The sequence below is a fragment of the Apus apus genome, chromosome 7 (genome assembly GCF_020740795.1).
Source record: "Apus apus isolate bApuApu2 chromosome 7, bApuApu2.pri.cur, whole genome shotgun sequence".
NCBI lineage: Eukaryota > Metazoa > Chordata > Aves > Apodiformes > Apodidae > Apus > Apus apus.
In genome coordinates this window covers 21,321,827-21,338,956 of record NC_067288.1, presented here as the reverse complement: position 1 = coordinate 21,338,956, position 17,130 = coordinate 21,321,827, and the positions used below count along the sequence as shown (strand labels likewise).

At 50.4% G+C, this 17,130-nt stretch overlaps 1 protein-coding gene across 7 annotated transcripts in view; it reads right to left on the bottom strand.

Annotated features, from left to right (window-relative positions):
- Positions 1-17,130, bottom strand: part of RNF220 (ring finger protein 220) — a 222,848-nt gene that overhangs the window by 53,655 nt on the left and 152,063 nt on the right. For all 7 annotated transcript variants that reach the window (XM_051624653.1, XM_051624652.1, XM_051624657.1 and 4 more), the window contains 3 exons: positions 16,959-17,004; positions 6,872-6,967; positions 2,719-2,761 (listed from right to left, as the gene is read on the bottom strand). In XM_051624653.1, coding sequence (XP_051480613.1) covers positions 2,719-2,761; positions 6,872-6,967; positions 16,959-17,004 — 185 coding nt within the window. The remainder of the gene's footprint in view (positions 1-2,718; positions 2,762-6,871; positions 6,968-16,958; positions 17,005-17,130) is intronic.

Here is a 17,130-nt window from a genome sequence, read left to right as displayed (position 1 = left end):
GAACTTGTTGGTAGGATGCTTGACAGATACAAAGATAAACTGCTTACAACAATATTGAAAACTACACTCAAAACCTAATAAAACCAAATTAAATATATTTTTATTTGACAGGCTGTATTTTCTATATGCTGTTTCTTCACTTTACCAGTAAGAATATGGAATAAAAAGCCAGATGTCTTTGGACAAGTCCTACATAATTTCTGTGAATGTAAACCAAGAGGGATAAGGAAGCCATTCTCACCAAGAAAGCTGTGAAGTTGCATGATTGATTAGAAGCTCATTAAAACACGAGATAAAGAGACAAATAAGCATTTCCAACTCCCCTCCCAAAGCACTTGAGTGTTTTCCATCTGGAGCAATACTGCTTAAATAACTGTTTAACAATAATGTGGTAAAGCTTACAAATACCACAAAGTTGTTTTAGTGCAAACAAATGTGGAGGAGGAAACAAGCAAGCAGGCTGAGTTCAATGGTCACAAATAGAGTCAAGTGCATAGAAAGGAACAGCATAACCTACCCAAACCAGCTGGGTACTAACCTACACCTAACCAGGCACCACTACATGCATCTTCTAGAAACAGCAGTCATCAGTTATAAATAGCCAAGGTTTGGAGGAACCAGTTCTGATTTCGTTTGACCTTCTTTGTAGCCCAAAGAACTTCACCTAATATTCCTGCATCCAGCTCCCTAATGTCTGGATCTAGTACTGCCAAGGTGTACAACAGAACAGACAGGAAATACCAGTAGTATATGGCATTATATAAATTACCCAAGTGCTCTCACCTGGAACACAGCTGTTTTGTTCACTGCATCCCAAAAGTACTACACAAAAAGAGCAAAAAGTTCTGAAAAACAATGCAAATGCTGTATGAATCTAGTAGCCTCCCTTTAGATGGTAAGACCAGGTTCACAAAAAATTCCAAGAACAAGATCCAAAAGGAGCTCCTGGGTCACAGTCCACACGGATTGTGCTGCAGCCCTGCTTTGGGCTAAAGTCAAAAGCATAAAAAGCTGCTGAACCAGTTCAGCAGAGCACGCTGTCATCAAGAGTTTTCATTCATACTGAAGGACTCCACAACACCAAGAAATCTCACACACCTGGCTCAGACTTTTTTTACTTTTATTTACAGTAAGGCAACTGCACATTCTTGGCCTGAAAAAAACAAACCAAACCAAACCAAAATGGTGGAAGGTGGGAGCTTAGCCCCAACTATAAAAAAGTTATAAATAACCAGTTTGATGTCACTGCCTCCAGAGACCTCTGTCACACAAGTCCCTGAAGAGCAGCACCTTGGTACACTGCAGCATCTGAGGTCCCTGTGCCGGGAAGAGGGCTCACCTGCTGCTGCTGGCAGCTCACTGCACTCATCTTGGAGCACAGATGTGATCATGCCTGTCAGCAGTTCCCTACAACTGATGCAAGGCGACTCATCTCTTTGTTGTATGACTTAACAGACCTTTCAAAGTTCACAGGTTTTTAGCCCTCAGGGTCAACATTTAGAAGTCTCCAAGCTGGCTCTGAATTCAGTTACATATGACTTACCACATGTACTGGGTTACTAGTTTCATAACACCTCTATTTGCTTAAGACTATGCTAAATGTGTAGTACTTAAATTTGAGCAAACTATTTTGCTATCAGCACACTCCAAAGCCTTTTACTATTTTATTAAGGTATCTCTACCTTCTAAATTTCATCAGCAATGTTATTAGTGTCATCTCAAACTATCACAGCAGGAAGCTCAAAATTATCCAGCCATATGATCAGAGAACCATCATCATAGAACCACAGAATAATTTGGGTTGGAAGGGATCTTAAAGATCATGTAGTTCCAAGCCCCCTGCAGGGGCAGGGACACCTCCCACTAGGCCAGGTTGCTCAGAGCCCCATCCAACCTGGCCTTCAATGCTTCCAGGGATAGGGCTTTCACAACTTCCCTGGGAAACCTGTTCCAGAGTCTCACCACCCTCACACCAAAGAATTACAACCCAATTTTGACTAAATGCTCCATACTAGACCAGCTATAAGCAACACAAAATCCCATCACAGAACAGTATGAGTATTTCAATGTTAAGTTCTGACTTCTCTGAAAAGAGTTTCTTCAGCTGAAGAAAAAAACAACAAAAACAACTTTCAGGTTTTTTTTCGAATTTACAAACACAGAGATGAAAATTTCTGAAATAAAGTAATTTTTTGTTTACTTTTTTTGTTGTTGTTGTTTAACTACCAAGATGCTTTTCACTAGAAATACTCAGTAATTTATTGCTAGGAACACCCAGAAACACAAGAATAAAAGTAACGCAGCAGCACTTGTGGGTTTGAGAGGGAAAAAGCCAAACCATGACGTCAGCTGCCGGCAGGCTCAGGCTGCTGGTTTAAAAGTTGACTGCAAGATTCTGCCACGTGAGCCATGAAAGCGCGGCAGCCTGGCCACGGAATTTCAAATTCAGGACTCAGGACCTGCTGATGAACGGGCTGGCGGGAGCCCCGCGGTGAGCGCAGCCCCCCCCGTTCCGGGAACGAAGCGGGGGCTTCCACTCCCCCCGCCCCGGGTCGAGACCGGGGTCGCGGCTTTCGGCCTGCGCAGGGCCCGGGGGGGCGGGGGGCGGGTGTACGTGTGTGCGTCGCACAACTCGGCCCAACTCCGGGAAGTTTCCCGGGCCAGGGGAGGCCGGGCCGGGCGGGGCCAGCCCGGAGCGCCGCGCGGGACCGCACTCACCGTTCAGCCGGGTCTGCCGGTTCGCTCGCACCCGCAGAAAGGTCTGCAGAGAGGAGACAAAAGCGGAGAAGTGTCAGGGCTCCTGGCCCGCCGATGTAAACAACTCGCTTCCCCGCCACTAAACAAGGCCCGATTCCCTCCCGCCCGCCCTTCGCATCACCGGGACAAGGCCCCGGCCCCGGGCCTGCCCCGCACCCACCTCTTCCCGACCCCCGACCGCCAGGCCCCCTCCTGCCGCTCTGCATAGCGGGGCGGCGGGCCCGGGCGGCCCCCCCCCGCAGGGCCCGGGATGCGGGCGGATACGGCGCGGCCCGGCAGGCGCCTCCGATCAGCCCCCCGCGGCCGCCGCCATGTTGGCCCCGGTCATGTGACCCACCGCCGCGCGGGTGAAAGTTCACCAGGAAACGGGCGGGGAGGGGAGGAAGTTCCCATGGCAACCGACAGGCGGCAGCAGGGCACAGTGCGCCCCGGCCAATCAGGGCCCAGGAACGGTTGGACCCAGAGGAATCTGACCAATCAGAAATCAGGAGCCAGTGGAACCCGCGGGCTCTTGACCAATCAGAGGCCGGGGGCAACCGGAGCGCGGGGCAGGTTGCCAGGCGTGGGGCAGGGACAGCGAGCAGCCAGGGTTCCTTGCCCACGCGTAACCCAGAGGTGCTGGGCACTCAGGAGCCAGGGACAACCTCTCCCCAGCTTTTCGTGCTCAATTAGGGATTGGGAAGCTTTGTGGCCCAAGGGCATCTGGCCAATCAGGGCCCGAGGGTAACGACCCAAAGAGAGGTGGCCAGTGGGGGCCCCTCGGTAGCCCCTGCCCTCCAGCCCCACCATGGGGCACTGGCCCGTGGTGGGATGAGGACCCAGGGAGAGGAGCTGCAGCCTTCCCGGCTGTCTGGTGGGTCCCTGGATGCCAATACTGGCTGCGTCGCCCTGGGCTGGCCAGCCCACCCCATGGCAGCCACCTCTGTTTTGGGGCTCTGAGATCTCCCTGGCCTCCCCGAGGTGAAGTGGGGGGCACCCGGGCTACAGGTGGAGCCCTGCCAGCTCCCCTGTCCTCTTCAGCTTCTTCTGCCTCTTCACAGAATCATAGCAGAGTTTGGGTGTGAAGGAACCTTAAAGATCATCTAGTTCCAACCCCTCTGCCATGGTTAGGGACACCTCCCACTAGACCAGGCTGCTCAAAGTCCCATCCAACCTGGCCTTGAACACCTGGAGGGATGGGGCAGCCACAACCTCCCTGGGCAACCTGTTCCAGTGTCTCACCACCCTCACAGTAACAAATTTCTTTCTACTATTTTCCATTCTGCATTCCAGCAAACCTGGGCAATCAAACCTGACTAATGGATTTATTTCCCATCTGCGCCCCACAGCCGTGGTGGGGACCAGCCTGAGGGTAGGACAGAGCTAGGGGCTAGAAATTGGGCAGCACAGGCTCCTACACACACAAATCCCATTTGTTTCCCCCTCTGCAGAATCCTCAGGCTTCATTTCTTGGAATCAAACCTACATTTTGGGTCTTCACCCTGGCACCTGACAACCTGTTGTGCCTTCTTCAGAGGGAAAACAAACAACTCAGTACGTTTTGCTGGGCAGTCAGCAAGTTCTGGTGCTGGCTGGTAAGGTTCCTGCAGTGCTGACCTGTGTCGTACATCCCAGCTCTGTCTGCAAGCTGAAATGTGGCTCCATTTTCACACATGTGCTTACAAAATCAAAGCTGCTTTCAGTTACACTTACTCCACATGTTATTCATGTCACAAATATTCTGTGGGCTCAGCTGACCCACACAGGGTGGTCTCCCTCCAAGCCTGAAATGTTATCTTTGCAGGATGGTGAACAACGTCAAATTTGCTGTTGCTTTTTCCACTGGGGACTCGGGCTTGTATCTAAATCTAACTCAAACTGCTTTATTTCAACTCAGAACACAGGAAAGGCCCCGGCTGACAGGACATGCTGTATCTCAGAGGAGCACCCACCACTGATGCGTATCATAAGGTCCTGCTCCACACCAGCTGCCACCGCCTCGATCCCATCAGTGTCCACGTACCAAACTCCAGCAGCCAGGCTTGGCAGAGGGATGAAAAGGGGATCCCCCTGCCCATGTCCTAGAGCTGCCCCATGGCCTCCACTGCAGCTCCTCAGTGTGAGGAGCAAGGCAAGCAGCCCACATGCTGTGCAAGCCCATATTCCTGTAGCATTCCTATTCATAAATCTCCTTCCCTAAATATCCCCATGGTAAATAAGCATGAAGACTAAGGAAACCAAGCCACAGGAATTCTGAAAACCAACAGACCAATAACTCACGTTCTAGTATGTTACTAATACACTGTATATTCACGATTAGATCACAGATAACACAGGGGACATTCATAATTCCAGCACACCTCTCCATACGGAAAGCTGAATTTTGCAGTCCTTAAAGTCACCACCGTGAGAGTCTTCTGCTCTGCTTCCTGAGCATTTCACCGGGTAAGCTGGCAAGACTGAATTCTCATTCATTTTGTGGTTTTATTAAGGACACACTGAGGCTTTACAGAGCCCTGGCACTCGGAGGTCCCTGTACGCCACCAGAGCAGCACAACGCAGCCAGCACAAGCGTAAATGAAAATCAGGCCCCAGAGGTCTTTCCTCCCTGCAGTGCAGACTTACAGCTCTCATTACACATTTGCATTAAGGCCTGCAACCCTCCATAAAATGCACTCACAAACTTAAAACACATTCAAGACTAGCTAGACTCAGCACATAGAGGGGCTTCTGCTGAGAATATTTGTCCTCAAGTATGACGTAATCAAAATTTAGAGGAATGGAGGACTGCATGGGACCACCAGTTTCACAGAGACTGAAATCTGGAGGAGCAGGAAGGGATGGGTGTTCTCCAACAAAGGGCACCATAGCAAAAGTCTCTTCCATGCCCTTTCAGAAAGAACATCATTTATTAGCCTTAACAAAGAGGCAGGAGACTGGGATTACCTGAATCAGGCATTTGTGTATTTTCTGCAGGGTTTTGCTTCTCATACTTTGCACCAGGTCTCATAATTCATATGAGGGTAAAGTGATTTGTGATGTGACACCAAGTTGTAACTGAAGGCTACATGACAATTTGTAGCAAACAATGCAGGATCTGGCCCATATTTGACAATATAAGCAATAAATAGGACAGAGGAGAGAATAATGGGCAACAAATTTACAAATCTGCTGCTAGGAGGACCTATCTTCAGGAACAGATGCTTTAACTGGGGCTGCTTGCTTAGAGCCCTGTCACTGGTCATCAGCCTCTTTCTCTGCAGACCCAAGTGCAGACCTGGCCAAGACTCCTTCTGACCCTGGGCCCAGGGAATGGCTGCAGAGCACTGCAGGTTACAGGGTGGTGGGCGTATGCCAAGGTGGTACAGCCATGGCCCACCCAGCAGGTCCACCCAGCAGGCAGAGACACGCTCGGCTCTGTGCTGAAGGCCATCATTCATTTATTTGCCAACGTTCAGAGCTTACTTGAAGCCAGCAGCTGGGTGCAAGCTTGCAGCCAAACAGTTTGGATGTGTGTTGAGTTAGAGTCAAGTGTGGCACCCCACCCCAAAAATACAGACTTAAAACAAGCAAAGCTGTGCTTCTGCTGCTGCCTCTCTCTTTTCGTGATCCATCTCCCTCAACTTTTACTCACTGAGTCACAAGTCAAGACCTGCTGCTCCTCTGGGCAGAGGGTGTTTTATTAAGACATGCTGAAACGGCTGTGGATGGTTCAAAACCATTTCTGTTTTGGGTGGGAGTCAAGAGTCAGGAGTTTGTTGGGCAGCAGCACAATAGTGAAACGGAGAATTTTGGCCTGCTGCAGGCTGACATCATTCACTCTTTTACAAAAAGAATCCCTTCTCTGAAAGTTTCCTGGTGGCATAGGGTAAGTAATGACAAACACAGCCATGGCAACAACCGAGATGACAAATAAAGTGCAACAGAAAGCTCTGCAAAGATTTAAAGCAGTTTTGTACGGCTGTGGCTTAAAGTCAGAACTGGGAGGGCTCTGCAGACAAAAACCGTGTGAGAAACAGAGTCCTCACATCCCCGTGCTGCAGGCAGGCGAGCTGGGGCAGTGGTGCAGAGCCAAGAGCTGGGCTCTCAGGCACGGAGAGCTGTAGGCACTGGGCTGAACTGGCTCCCTGCTTACCTGGTATCTGTCTGAGTGATGGATGTCATCTGAGGAGTGGGGTGATGCTGTTGGAGAATCTCCTTCCCGCTTGATTGAGGCTGACAACAAAATTGACTACAAGAGAAAGGAGAAATTAATGCTGTGAGTGTTGCCGAGCTCTCTGCCCGTCACTAAGCCATCCTCAAAGCCATGGAGAGCATCTGTAGGGATGTGGGGCTTTGCTGGGACAGAGGGTCTGGCTCTACACCTCCCATGGGACCCTGCCCCATGAGAGACCAGGTTTCAGGGCCCAGCAAAGCACAAATGCATCAGGCAGCAAAGGGATGGTAATTTTGTCCCCAGGTCCGGTGTTTGGGGGCAGAATCAGTCCCTGCTGGAAATGATGTGTGAGGACCACCCCAGAAATTCTGCAGTAATAAGGTGGAGATGTGCTGACGTGGAGCTGTGCTAACCTGTCCTCATCCACCCCTCTAAGTGCCACTAAATCTCTCAATAGCTTTGTAAACTATGCTAAAGCTCTCAGCACCTTTGCAGAGCAACTACCTCTTCCTGCTGTAATGATGCTATTTATTTTAATAAGTAGCACAGAAAAAAAAAAGGGCCTTTTAGAAGGTTAAAAAGATCAGTGGTATTTGAGACCTAAGAAATCACTGATAAACTTTGAGTCAATAGTAGGTAAGTCTAAATTCTACACACAGTGAACTCTAGTGGGAAAATTACTGTGGGAGTTTGACAGCATCTGAAAAAATGTACACTGAGTTGCAGGTGAACTTTATTATTATAAAAGTTTGAGGAAAAAAATGCAATTTAAAATATAAATTAGCTAAAGTAGGCTAAATATAGCCCAAGACATGGTAAAAAATGTACAGCGGAAGTGCAGCTCTCCAGATGTTTGTTTCTGAGAATCAGCTGGCAAGATTTGACAATAAATGACTGCTTGGAGAGGTGTGTGTTTGCAAAGGGAAGTGTAGATATCATCTGAATTGGACAGGTCAAGTGTGGTGACAACATTATTAAAAAGCATAATACCTTGGAGAAAGGCAAGTATGCCAGAAACATTTGCCTCTGGGCTGAAATGAAACGTGAAAAAATGTGCATTTTTTTGAAAGATATGAGCAAGTGGAAAAATGACTCAGCATACAAATTGGTTCTGTCAGCAGGATGTGATTCCCCGGGCTTGGACAGCTCTGCCAGTGGGAAAAGCACAGCAGCGTGGTTGGGATGGAAGCGGGGAGGAGGATTTGAAATGCTGGCTTCAACCCCATGGGTGTGAGCTGCCAGCCTTGCCACCAGGGCAAGAGCCACATGTGGCTCTACTGGCTGTGCAGAGACATGACATCCTGAAAGGGGGTGATGGGACAATGACCTACTGGGGAGCTTGGTTATCTCCCCAGGCACAATCCCTCCTGCCAACGCTGAGGGCTGTGCTGGCCATATCTCAGGGCTGGCATGCTCCTCAGCTCAGCCTGATGGGGATGCCAGGTGCTGGAAGGGCCAGTGGGAGCCAGTGGCACTGGGGGCACTTTGGGCTGGCCCAAAGAGACTGGCCTCTGTGTCCCAGGAGAGAGATAGGCAGAGCATCGGCTTCTCCTGCCTCATGTTGGCCAAATCCAACCAGTGACCAGTTTTGCTGAGAGGTTCATTTGTTTCTGGAGAAGCCCTCTGACAAGCATGCAAATCAGGGTGCAGACCCTGAGCTCCTGCTGTTGTTTAGCTTCTTTATTTTCTAAATGGAGAACAAGGACCATCTCTGAAGAAGCAGAATTGCACATGTCCTACAAAAAGGAGGGATGGAGGCTCAAAGCCTTCAGATGTGAGTCAGACAACAGCCCCGATTGCAGTGGTGCTGATGCCCCTTCCCTCCTCCAATGAGTCAAGCACCCTGGAGCTGGGAGGGTTAAATCTGTTTTGTCTTCCTATGTATTCTGGAGAAGGGGAAAAAAATACACATCTCCCCATTCCTCGGCGACAGACAGACAAACCCTCCCTGCCTCCAGCTCCCCCCTCAGCTTCTGGTAGCTCTAATCCAATATTATTATGTGAAAAATGGTTGGGCTAGCTATGGAGACAGTAAATTAAACATTATGTATTAGTTTTTAGCGTGTGGTCCCGGGAAGAACGCCGGCCCCATTTATTCCACAAACCTCCTGAGCACCATGGCAATGACCTCTGGAAAAACGCAGGGCTAAACTAATCCCAAAGATGTCAATCTCAAGGCCTCTTCTACATACACTTGCAGTTTAGATTAATAAACTGTCTATTTTTAAATTGTGTGCAAGCACTTCAATTCTAAATACCTCGCTGGCATGTTAAACACAGCGTTAGAGATGCCAAGTCACACTTTCCCTTCACTCTTAGGAAACTTGACTTCATTTGTTTTTCTCATTTCAGTGCGCTCTGCCACACTTTGCTATTCAGGCAGCCAAGGGGGGAGGCAGGGATGCAGGCTCAGGGGCTAAGGGATTAGGAATGGCACTCACCATCAGAGTGACTTTCATTTCTGCATTAGGCCACCTTCTCTGCCACCTCAATTTTGGCCTCTTTTTTCCCCAAATTGTTGTGTTGGGCCCTTTTCCTGACAGCTAAGAAGTGAGGATTCATGGCCACAGCATCCCAAGCTGAGGATTTGCTGCCTGTTCCACCCATACTGCTCACTCCCACTCAGGGAAGGGCAGGGATATAATCCCTGTCCCTCTCTTGACTGGCATCTGGGAAGACAGCTGTGGAGAGAAAAGGCAGCTTTACATGTGTCCTCCATGCCCTCGTGCATGCCCAGGCTGCAGGACAGATCCAAATTCTGGCATCCCACCCCAAAAAGGGGACACTGAGTGCTCTGTGTGCATACAGGCTGTGCAGGGATGTTTCCTACCTCAGGGACCAGCCACTTCTGCATGATGGGAACAAGCCTTGATGCTGAGATGTCCTTTTTCACCCTGGGGAAAAGCCACCAGCCAGCTCATCCTGTCTTGTTGCCAGTTCAGCCCAGCTTCCCTTCAGGGTGAGTCTGAGATGGTCTATCGGGGAGAGAGCACACTCGTCCCTCCCTGATCCCCCCTCCCCTGGCAAACCATGGCTCCCAGCATCAACGACAGAGCAAGGGCCTTGTGTGAGTGGCCATGCAGCCCTATATTTCTCCCTCCCCTTTAAATCATCTCTCCATTGGGTAAAGGCACTCTCTGCGGAGGTTATAAACCCTGAGAGGATCAGCCTGAGCATTACACCTGGGGCAAGCTAAATAAAAAAAGGTCACTGGCGCTTTTTAAACATGGACAAAAAAGCAGTAAAATGTGTTTGGAAAAAAAAAATCTGGCATTAAATCATGACTTTTTGCCTGGCTTGCCTCATTAAAAGTGGCCTTTTGGAAGGTAAAATTATCATTGTAAGTGATAAGATCTTTAAGAAAATAATTCACAGCTTCTTCACCCTTTAATATGATAGCCGCCACTGGCTAATTTTTTTCTTAATGGCAACGAGGCCATCAATCTTGTCCAAGCCTTGTTCTCCCATCTTCCTCCTGCTCTGCTGGGCAGCCACAGTCCCACTCAGCGTTTCTTCCCCACCCTTTGGAGCTCAGCTGTGCCAAGAGGGAGAGACACTCTGGGTTCCCTGGTGTTCCCTGGGGATGGGGCAGCTCAGGAGGCAGAGGCCACCTAAGCCTGGCTCCTGCTGCGAGGTTCACATCCCGGCAGCCCCTGACACCCTCCACGGACCGTGCAATTCTGCAGAGCTGAGTTGTAGCCTCTGCAAATGTTTCAGCACTGCCACTGCAATTAGGAACAACGTCTAATTTAACTCTATCGATACACGGGCAGGTTCGGCCTGAATCGAATGTGCATCGTGCAGCTGGTGCTCCAGCTGCTGTGCTCCCAGCCCGTGGCTCTCCAGACCTGCTCCTCCCTGCTCGGGCAGCTGCAAAGGGATGCTGCAAGGGCACACATGCCAACATGCCGCTGGCTGCCGACCCTCAGGGGCTGGAGGCGCGGGCCGGGCTGGGCGAGGGGAGGGGACGGGGGTCAGGGTGCAGCCCCTGGCCTGAGGAAATGGATGAAAATTGCCGCCCCGGCCCTCAGCGCTGCCTCTCGGCGGCAGCCGGGGCAGGTGTCAGCGCTGGGAGAGCTCGGCCGGTGCCGCTGACATTCTGCTGCCTCTCAAGGCCAGTCATTTGAGAGTATTAAAGTGCTGGACTCCTGCTTTTTGATAGCCCTGAAAAAACACAGGGAGTCTATTTTTCTTAAACAATCCATCACAGCTGCTGTCAGCAGAACAAATACCCTAACCCCGCTTTTTATGTATCTATATGGCCTTTTTTATCTATTTATTTATTTTTATTTTGGCACAAAGTGTTCCCTGCTTGATGCATTCAGCTTTAACTCTGCCATCTAAATAGGTACTTATCACTTAACACGGAGGTGATGGCTTGACATGTTTTCTGTCTCCTGCCCTCCCCTCCACGGTAGGGAAGCCGTCAAAGTGTTGTTAATAGCTGTTATCACTTGGGAACTGTAACCCGAAAGCAATGAGTGATACCAGGCCTTGCTGTGATTTTCCCCCTTGACTCTGCCAGCTGTTTTTTATGCTATTGCTGGAGGATCCCTGACACAAAGATGCTACTATTAGAGCTGAGTTCCCTAGAAGCTTTTGGAGGGTCCACATTTGCTCCTGGGAAAGTTAGAGGTAAAATTACCTGGTGGCTTTTAGCTGGCAGAGACAAAGGTGGGCTGGAGGTGGGGATGAAAGGCTTAAATGTGAGAAAGGTGTGAATAGTGAACAGAAATAGTGGTATCAGCAGTTCCTGGCCTTCACTGAATGATTCCAGTGCTCCACAGGCAGAATAAGCTTACAGAAATGTGAGCTACTGATTTATTTCTGTGCACACCTGAGATTGCAATCAAGCTCTGGGTCCTCTTGAGTGAGACACCAGCTACACAGTGGGGAAAGGGGCCCATTCCAGCAGAACTGCCTGTTGGGGATGGAGAGGGCAAGAGATCTGGCCGAGGTCTGCCAGCCTGTCCAGCTCCCCTCCAGGACCACATCCCTCTCCGCTCTTCCTGCCCAATGCAGCGGTTCCCCTGCGCTAATGGGAGGCCACGGCTGTTTGGCCCAAGGGGAGCGAGGGGCTTTGTTTGTTCATGGGGTAATTTTTTTCTTTTATGGAATAAAACGTGGCAGAGATGGTTTTTGGAGTGGCTCTGGTATTTATTACCCTGAACTGGCAGGGAGCATGTTCAGCCAACACTCATCCTAGGAAGTTTTCCCTCCTTCGTGTATCTGTGGGCTGTTCTTATGGCCCCATCTTGGCCATAGCTTTGCCACAGCGCTCAGATTTAGCTTTCTAATATTTCCTTGTAAATCACAGCTACAGAGGGAGGGGGCATGGATACAGTGAATGACTTCTCCAACCTCCCCCCAGTGAGTCAGTGACACAAGAGGAGGAGTTAAAACCCTGAGGCCCTAACACTCACCCCCTGTTCCTACCGCCAGACATGATACGGAGAAGTTAAATGATTGTGCTAGAAATTTCATCTCGAGTGAGGCAGCTGGGAAGGGCTTAATACAGACATTCTGTCAAGGTTTAAGGCTCCAAGTCTTGCTTGCTTCAAAGCTCTTTTTCCTTGGAGGGCTTTAGTGGTCAAATTTCCCTCTAGGTGCTGTAATTCTCTCTCAAACTGCTCATTGAAGCTGTAAAATTACAGGGGTGAGTGGGGGAATCAATGGGGTCTGGCAGTGTGGCTTGGTTCCCAGCTCTGTGGAGGTCTCAGAGTAGTAAGCTGGTTGCCTGCCTGTGGGTACCCTCTGAGGAGCTGGGTGTACACCCAAACAAACCGGCCACAAGCATCTGCTGCACAGGGACATGGATTTTGTTCCTGTCTGCTCACTTCAGTGTTTGGTTGCAGCAAGAGCCAGAGTTGGACCGATAGTGGGAAAGGTGATTCGCAGTCACATATTAGGAAACAGCAGTGGAAAACACATGCTGAACCCACCATGAGAGCTAGGATGCTTCAAAGAGCCCAGCCTCTTCCCATTCAGTGGGCAGTAGGAGCACGCTCAGAGAGGATTTAAGATAAAGTTCAGCGGATCCTGTTAGCTGACAGGTAACAGTCTGCAGCTAATACCCTGAAATGTAGGGGCTGAGATCTCTCTGGGCAGAGATTATATCCCTCCTAGATGATAGTCCGTGGAGAGCCATAGGCCAGATGGGGGTGCAAAGAAGTGCTCTCAGGTAGCTGGCAGAACCTGGCGATGTGGACTCTCAGAATTACTGCAGCTGCTCAAGGAAGAGCAGGAACATCAGATGCTCCTCACCAGTATGGGTTCAACTCAACATGTGCTCCTATGCTGCATAAACCCTTGCAAGAGGTAGCCAAAGCAACAGGGGAAGGGCAAGGAGGGAGCATGAAACCCAAGAACAAAGCCCCGGAGAAGTGCCAGCTGCTGATGGCTACATAGAGACACATGGTGACCCAGGACAACAGTGAAAGGTTGGTGAAGAGCCACATCAGTGAATGGGATCATTGAGACACAGTCTCTAGCTCGGAAAGAGCAAGGGCATCCTCCATTCCTTCCCATGGATGTGAAGCATTTGTTCCCACTGATACTGCAGCTCCTCCTTGGTGAAGCATTTATTTTCCCATCCCTCCTCTTCCTCCTGGTGTCTCAGACATGCCATCAGAGAAGGATGCTATGGATGTCCAGGACTCCCCTTGAAGTCCAATGCCTGAGGAAGACCTTTCCCAGAGCAGGTCTACTGGGTGTGCTTTCTGCAAAGGGGCTGAGCTTTCAGTATCTTTTTGTAACTCTGCCTGCTGCAAAGCGAGGGCAAGCTGTCACCTTGGCCTGTATGGGCTTGATGGGCTGCCTGGCTCTCAGCAACATGAAGATCAAGGCACCAAAGGCTATCCCAAGACTTGGGGTGAACACCCAAGCTTGCAATCAGGGACAGAAACTGCATCAGGGAGGAGGCAGTGCTGTTCCACTTGCTGTCTGCAGGGCACAGGACTTCCTGAAGACACCAAGCAGCTATCTCAGGCCCTTTTCCCCAGACAGAGGGCTGGCAGAGCCCAGCTTGGTGTCACCAGCTTTCCTAAGGAAGTGGCAGTCAGGGTTGGATAGAAATCTCATCCTGAGGCTTATTACTCAGATTTAGCAGCTGCTTGTCCAAGTGGGCTTGGTCACTAACAGAAGCAAAGGAGGATCCTGGTCACTTGTTGGGCTCTGTGGTGCTCAGCACTGCCTTCACAGAGAGGGAGCCCAGGCCCCAAGCAGACAGGCTGGCAGGAGCCCCCCAGCTCCCAGCCCTTGCCTGTCACTGCCTCTGTCAGCTCCGATAATAGAAGAACCTGATACAATAATCCTGCACTCATCACATCCCATGTTGAGTGATTGGATTTTCTTTGACATATTGCCATGAAAATTGACCCAGTGCAGGGAGTGACAGCTCTTCAGGGGCAGGAAAGTGGCAAGAGAGGAACATGATTTTACATCTGGGCCTTCACTGCCAGGAGAGACGTTGGTTAAGGCAATGGTAGGGAAGCGCTGGAAGCAGAGCCAGGAGACAGTATGGGGGGTGGGGGTTAAATCCCAGCTGCACACCAGCAAGAGCCTCAGACCAGCACAGAAGCAGCAACAGTTGTGATACTATATGCAAAGGTCCTAAGGAGTCCTAAAGTGGTCTTAAAGCCACAGGTGACCACAAAAGTAACATGACTGGCCTGCAGCCCATTCCAGACCCCACGGCCATGAATGGGACCAGCCTGTGCACATTGCCAAGGGATGCTGGATGCTCCCAAGGGAGATGCAGCCTTTTTCTCCTGCTGCTGAGCTGCTGGAGTTGTCAGCCCTTTTTTTTTGCCACTGGAAGAGGGACCAGCCAGGAGACCTAGTGACAGTCCCTGTAGCTCCTTCAACCAGCGTCCAGGGTGGGAAGTGGGACACGGCACAGGTCCCAGCTCTTCCCAGGCACTGCCTGCCAGACCTCCAGCAATGCCTGGGTGCCTAGGCATGAGCTGCAGGCCCATCTCAGGGTCTGTCCCCCATCCCTCCTTCTGGGACCCCTCTTAAGGGTAGCCCAGAAGCCCAGCTTTGTCCGCAGCAGAACCTTCTCAGAGGGACTTCACATGCTGATGATCTATTCTTACCCAATGTTGCAGAAGCTCAGTGAGCACAAAGGGAAGAGAAGCCTTCATCTTCCCACTACCCTCCTCCTCAATCCCATGTGATTACAAAGAGACTTGATATCAAGCTCAGGTGAAGGTGACAGCTCTGTGCCTTCCCATGCCACACAGGACTTGTCTCCCAGCAAAAGCTGCCTAAAAATAATGAATCCTCCTGGGCTGAGAGGCTTTCAAGCTCTCTGAGAAGGGAATGAAAGATTTCCCGATTTCACCCTCTCCCTCCCTGCTCTCCTGGCTTCTTGAAGTTAATGTTCTTAGCCCCAGACGTGACGGGCAAAGGGAAAAGATCCATGTGGTGACAGGGGACGATTGATCTTTTTTACATAGAATGACGCTCCAGTCCCAGTTTAATCCCCTTGCTCAAGGCAAATGGGATTCTTTGTCAATGGAAACTTCAAAAGCCCAGCCCTGCCGTGAGATGGACCTTCTTCTTTATCTGGTCTCTGTCAGTAACTCACTGTGTTTCCCTCCAAACAGCTAATCTGTCTTCCTAGCTGTCCTTCCCCCTCACAGGCGATGTGTTTGGGACTGTGGAGTTATCTGCACTCAGACCTGATGAGGAGGGAAGGAGAAGCTTGCAGGGTCCAGCAGCTCTCGTTTTGCAGGTGCCCTTTCCAGCTCCTGTGAGACATCCCAAGGAAGCCTCATGCTCTGTGGATTTTCAATAGCAGGTGGGTTTGGTGATTGCTTTCTGCTCTGCAGGTTTTTCACAGGAGAAATTGCCAGGTCTCTGCCCTCCTCCCGATATCTCCCGGGACAGGGCATGGGAGACAGGGATAGTCATGCAGGAGGTTGGAATTCCAAAGGTGTGGAGCATAATGGAGTATTGCTGTGATCTTTATTTTTCCTTGTGGGGTTTGGGAAATTTTTGGGTTGACTTAAGAGGTGTCCCTGCCTGCTGGGGACTCAGGCCAGCATGGTGGCTCCCTGGCCCCTCACTTGGTGGGGCAGACAAAGTTGCTGTTCTTGAAAAGACACCTAGACCCAAGGGGAAACCTAGAGGTGAAATTTTAGTCTCCATTTCTGACATCACATGCCAAAAATGACCCAAAGGTTCCCAAGAAAAAAAAAAAAAAGGAAAAAGAAAAAAAAAAGGGAAAGTGAGACCTGAATTTGATTCTATTAAAACAAGCATGAAGACATCTCCTATGAGAGATGCCCTGCATTTCCCTGCAAGCCAGGAGCCTCCCTGGCTTGGACTGTCCTGAGAAGAGTAGCAGAGCCTGGATCATTTGCTCTGGGGACCACAGCATGGTTTTCAGAGGCCGTGCAATGCCCAGCTGCCCTGTGGTGCTCCCTGCCATCCAGTTGCCTGCCCAAGCTCTGGTTCTTCCCTCTACCGTATCAAAAGAAGCCCAGCTACCACTGGTACTAGTTATTAAATTATGCCCCTTGCAGTGATGCCATGATGCTCTGTGCATTTAGTATGTTTGCATTCTGAGCCTAGTGGCTGGGACATGAGACCTGGGGAGGGGGATGCAACCGAGGCAGGATGTTTTAGTGATTTGGGCTCCTCCTCAGGTGTGCTTCACTCCCTTGAGGCAATCCCACTCTGCTCTTCCAAAGCTGGCATATGGCTCTGGCTCCAAGAACTCCTGCACATGATTGCCCAGGCTGAGCTTAGCCTGCATGTGATCAGCTCTCGTTGGCTGTCATTAGACACAATCTGGAGTCCTGGAGCCCACCATGTCCTTCAGCTCCACCATCTCTCTGCTGCACTGGGAACCAGAGAGGCTGTGCTGGGGCTTGACAGCTCCAGCCCAATAGGTGAGTTGGGGCAGCAGCTTCCTGCAGTGCTGGGCCATCCCAAAAAAGGGGCCACCTCCCTGGGGAACACTGAGTAGCAGGAGAGGGAGTGGGGCTGTGAAGGCCAGGGGGTGTAGAGACCATCCCTCCTTGGGGCGGGTAAAGTGTGCCAAATTGTGGTCACTTACCTTGGGGGTACCTGCTGCCATGGCATCCTTCAGGATGGAGCTCTTGCTGCCAAGAGAGAAGAGAAGAGAACTGGGTCAGTGTCACAAAACTGTTGTGGCAGGCAAGGGGGGAGCACTGCGAGGGATCTCACAAGGTCAAATACAAAGCACATGGCTCTCCTTCCCAGACCTA